The 5000-nt window shown below is 46.6% G+C and overlaps 1 protein-coding gene across 1 annotated transcript in view; it reads right to left on the bottom strand.

Annotated features, from left to right (window-relative positions):
• Positions 1-5000, bottom strand: part of LOC110005063 (diacylglycerol kinase delta) — a 44720-nt gene that overhangs the window by 33980 nt on the left and 5740 nt on the right. The window contains 3 exon segments of the mRNA XM_065960372.1: positions 1-4; positions 77-202; positions 287-393. The exon segment at positions 1-4 is cut by the window's left edge and continues 99 nt beyond it. Coding sequence (XP_065816444.1) covers positions 1-4; positions 77-202; positions 287-393 — 237 coding nt within the window.

Genomic DNA, 5000 nt, shown 5'->3' with positions numbered 1-5000 from the left:
GCACCTGCAGGATATACGGACAAATGATCATTACTGTGAATAATGAAGGCTTTTATTGTAAAACAAGAAGTCTCACCATGGCCTTGCACCAGAGACACCTCCAGTCCTGCAGCCGGAGGACGCTGCCACACGTCTTCTCACACACGGTGCACTTAGCAGACACCGGCAGGTTCCCCTCCAGCCACTGGTGAGGCATGAACACCTGAGGACAGGTCAGAGGTCAGCACAGAAGAGGCGTTCACTGTCACACCCACAGTGTAGAAAAGTTAATTCACTTTGATCTCACCCCGTCCTCGTCCTCGATGATGTCCTTCCCGATAGAAGCCAGCGTCGTCCACTTACAGTTATTAGTGGCTCTGACCGCACAGCGTTTATGAGCTTTAAACTTACACACTGACACACACACACACACACACACACACACACACACACACACACACACACACACACACACACACACACACACACACACACACACACACACACACACGTAAATAACAAGGGGCTTAGAATGTACACAGTTTGCTGTGTTGACATAAAGCAGATGTTTCACATGTTGATCTGAATATTTAAAGATATGAATAAATTATATATATTCATATGGACAGCTTGTCTCTGTCCCCTTCCATTGCACTGAACTGAAACCAAAAATCCCCTGACAGGCGCCGATATGTAACCCTGGTGACATCATCCAGAAGAAATAAAAAGTGCAGAATGGGCTGGCTGTCCAGAGCGCGCTACTGAAGCTCCGCCCCTTCCTCTAACCCAAACACACCTTTAACTTTTTGTAGTGTGTATATTGTGTAGTGTATAGTGTGTACTTTGTGTAGTGTGTACTTTGTACTTTGTGTAGTGTGGTACCTTCACAGGACAGGCCGTGTGATGTGTAGTGTGTAGTGTTTGGCAGCACGGGGGCCACTTGCGGCCCCCATCAACCCTCAATGGCCCTCAGGTCAATTTTTACAAAGCAATGAATTGGAAACATGAAGAAAATGTGACAAAATCTGCCATGAAATCATGAAAACCAGAAATACGTCCATAATAATATTTGATCACTGGCATATGTTGAGTTAAATTTGAGACATAATTGATTTTAAATAATTAATTCATAATTGAATGTTTTTGCATACTACAATTTGGCCCTTTGGCAGGGAGAATTAATTGAATGTGGCCCTTGCCGTGACCAAAGTTGCCCATCCCTGGTCTAGTGTGTAGTGTGTACTTTGTGTAGTGTGGTACCTTCACAGGACAGGCCGTGTGATGTGTAGTGTGTAGTGTGTAGTGTGTAGTGTGTAGTCTGTAGTGTATAGTGTGTACTTTGTGTAGTGTGGTACCTTCACAGGACAGGCCGTGTGATGTGTAGTGTATGGTGTGTACTTTGTGTAGTGTGGTACCTTCACAGGACAGGCCGTGTGATGTCTAGTGTGTAGTGTGTACTTTGTGTAGTGTGGTACCTTCACAGGACAGGCCGTGTGATGTGTAGTGTGTAGTGTGTAGTGTGTAGTGTGTAGTGTATAGTGTGTACTTTGTGTCGTGTGGTACCTTCACAGGACAGGCCGTGTGATGTGTAGTGTGTAGTGTGTAGTGTGTACTTTGTGTAGTGTGTTACCTTCACAGGACAGGCCGTGTGATGTGTAGTGTATAGTGTATACTTTGTGTAGTGTGGTACCTTCACAGGACAGGCCGTGTGATGTGTAGTGTGTAGTGTGTACTTTGTGTAGTGTGTTACCTTCACAGGACATGCCGTGTGATGTGTAGTGTCTAGAGTGTAGAGTGTAGTGTGTAGTCTGTAGTGTGTAGTGTGTAGTGTGTACTTTGTGTAGTGTGGTACCTTCACAGGACAGGCAGTGTGATGTGTAGTGTGTACTTTGTGTAGTGTGGTACCTTCACAGGACATGCCGTGTGATGTGTAGTGTATAGTGTATACTTTGTGTAGTGTGTAGTGTGTACTTTGTGTAGTGTGGTACCTTCACAGGACATGCCGTGTGATGTGTAGTGTATAGTGTATACTTTGTGTAGTGTGGTACCTTCACAGGACAGGCCGTGTGATGTGTAGTGTGTAGTGTGTACTTTGTGTAGTGTGTTACCTTCACAGGACAGGCCGTGTGATGTGTAGTGTATAGTGTATACTTTGTGTAGTGTGTAGTGTGTACTTTGTGTAGTGTGGTACCTTCACAGGACAGGCCGTGTGATGTGTAGTGTGTAGTGTGTAGTGTATAGTGTGTACTTTGTGTAGTGTGGTACCTTCACAGGACAGCCAGTGTGATGTGTAGTGTGTAGTGTGTAGTGTATACTTTGTGTAGTGTGGTACCTTCACAGGACAGGCCGTGTGATGTGTAGTGTGTAGTGTGTAGTGTGTAGTGTGTAATGTGTAGTGTATGGTGTGTACTTTGTGTAGTGTGGTACCTTCACAGGACAGGCAGGGTGATGTGTAGTGTGTAGTGTGTACTTTGTGTAGTGTGGTACCTTCACAGGACAGGCCGTGTGATGTGTAGTGTGTAGTGTGTAGTGTGTAGTGTATGGTGTGTACTTTGTGTAGTGTGGTACCTTCACAGGACAGGCCGTGTGATGTGTAGTGTGTAGTGTGTACTTTGTGTAGTGTGGTACCTTCACAGGACAGGCCGTGTGATGTGTAGTGTGTAGTGTGTACTTTGTGTAGTGTGGTACCTTCACAGGACAGGCAGGGTGATGTGTAGTGTGTACTTTGTGTAGTGTGGTACCTTCACAGGACAGGCCGTGTGATGTGTAGTGTGTACTTTGTGTAGTGTGGTACCTTCACAGGACAGGCAGGGTGATGTGTAGTGTGTAGTGTGTACTTTGTGTAGTGTGGTACCTTCACAGGACAGGCCGTGTGATGTGTAGTGTGTAGTGTGTACTTTGTGTAGTGTGGTACCTTCACAGGACAGGCCGTGTGATGTGTAGTGTGTAGTGTGTACTTTGTGTAGTGTGGTACCTTCACAGGACAGGCCGTGTGATGTGTAGTGTGTAGTGTGTACTTTGTGTAGTGTGGTACCTTCACAGGACAGGCAGGGTGATGTGTAGTGTGTACTTTGTGTAGTGTGGTACCTTCACAGGACAGGCCGTGTGATGTGTAGTGTGTACTTTGTGTAGTGTGGTACCTTCACAGGACAGGCAGGGTGATGTGTAGTGTGTAGTGTGTACTTTGTGTAGTGTGGTACCTTCACAGGACAGGCCGTGTGATGTGTAGTGTGTAGTGTGTACTTTGTGTAGTGTGGTACCTTCACAGGACAGGCCGTGTGATGTGTAGTGTGTACTTTGTGTAGTGTGGTACCTTCACAGGACAGGCCGTGTGATGTGTAGTGTGTACTTTGCGTAGTGTGGTACCTTCACAGGACAGGCCGTGTGATGTGTAGTGTGTAGTGTGTACTTTGTGTAGTGTGGTACCTTCACAGGACAGGCCGTGTGATGTGTCGTGTGTAGTGTGTACTTTGTGTAGTGTGGTACCTTCACAGGACAGGCCGTGTGATGTGTAGTGTGTACTTTGTGTAGTGTGGTACCTTCACAGGACAGGCCGTGTGATGTGTAGTGTGTACTTTGCGTAGTGTGGTACCTTCACAGGACAGGCCGTGTGATGTGTAGTGTGTAGTGTGTACTTTGTGTAGTGTGGTACCTTCACAGGACAGGCCGTGTGATGTGTAGTGTGTACTTTGTGTAGTGTGGTACCTTCACAGGACAGGCCGTGTGATGTGTAGTGTGTAGTGTGTACTTTGTGTAGTGTGGTACCTTCACAGGACAGGCCGTGTGATGTGTAGTGTGTAGTGTGTAGTGTGTACTTTGTGTAGTGTGGTACCTTCACAGGACAGGCTGTGTGATGTGTAGTGTATAGTGTGTAGTGTGTACTTTGTGTAGTGTGGTACCTTCACAGGACAGGCCGTGTGATGTGTCGTGTGTAGTGTGTAGTGTGTACTTTGTGTAGTGTGGTACCTTCACAGGACAGGCCGTGTGATGTGTAGTGTGTAGTGTGTAGTGTGTAATGAGTAGTGTATGGTGTGTACTTTGTGTAGTGTGGTACCTTCACAGGACAGGCAGGGTGATGTGTAGTGTGTAGTGTGTACTTTGTGTAGTGTGGTACCTTCACAGGACAGGCCGTGTGATGTGTAGTGTGTAGTGTGTAGTGTGTAGTGTGTAATGTGTAGTGTATGGTGTGTACTTTGTGTAGTGTGGTACCTTCACAGGACAGGCCGTGTGATGTGTAGTGTGTAGTGTGTACTTTGTGTAGTGTGGTACCTTCACAGGACAGGCCGTGTGATGTGTAGTGTGTAGTGTGTACTTTGTGTAGTGTGGTACCTTCACAGGACAGGCCGTGTGATGTGTAGTGTGTAGTGTGTAGTGTGTAGTGTGTAATGTGTAGTGTATGGTGTGTACTTTGTGTAGTGTGGTACCTTCACAGGACAGGCCGTGTGATGTGTAGTGTGTAGTGTGTACTTTGTGTAGTGTGGTACCTTCACAGGACAGGCCGTGTGATGTGTAGTGTGTACTTTGTGTAGTGTGGTACCTTCACAGGACAGGCCGTGTGATGTGTAGTGTGTAGTGTGTACTTTGTGTAGTGTGGTACCTTCACAGGACAGGCCGTGTGATGTCTAGTGTGTAGTGTGTACTTTGTGTAGTGTGGTACCTTCACAGGACAGGCCGTGTGATGTGTAGTGTGTAGTGTGTACTTTGTGTAGTGTGGTACCTTCACAGGACAGGCCGTGTGATGTGTAGTGTGTAGTGTGTACTTTGTGTAGTGTGGTACCTTCACAGGACAGGCCGTGTGATGTGTAGTGTGTAGTGTGTAATGTGTAGTGTATGGTGTGTACTTTGTGTAGTGTGGTACCTTCACAGGACAGGCCGTGTGATGTGTAGTGTGTAGTGTGTACTTTGTGTAGTGTGGTACCTTCACAGGACAGGCCGTGTGATGTGTAGTGTGTACTTTGTGTAGTGTGGTACCTTCACAGGACAGGCCGTGTGATGTGTAGTGTGTAGTGTGTACTTTGTGT

Source organism: Labrus bergylta, chromosome 11, assembly GCF_963930695.1.
Source record: "Labrus bergylta chromosome 11, fLabBer1.1, whole genome shotgun sequence".
Lineage (NCBI taxonomy): Eukaryota > Metazoa > Chordata > Actinopteri > Labriformes > Labridae > Labrus > Labrus bergylta.
Note: the sequence above shows the minus strand (reverse complement) of the source record. Positions and strands in the feature narration are given on the sequence as shown.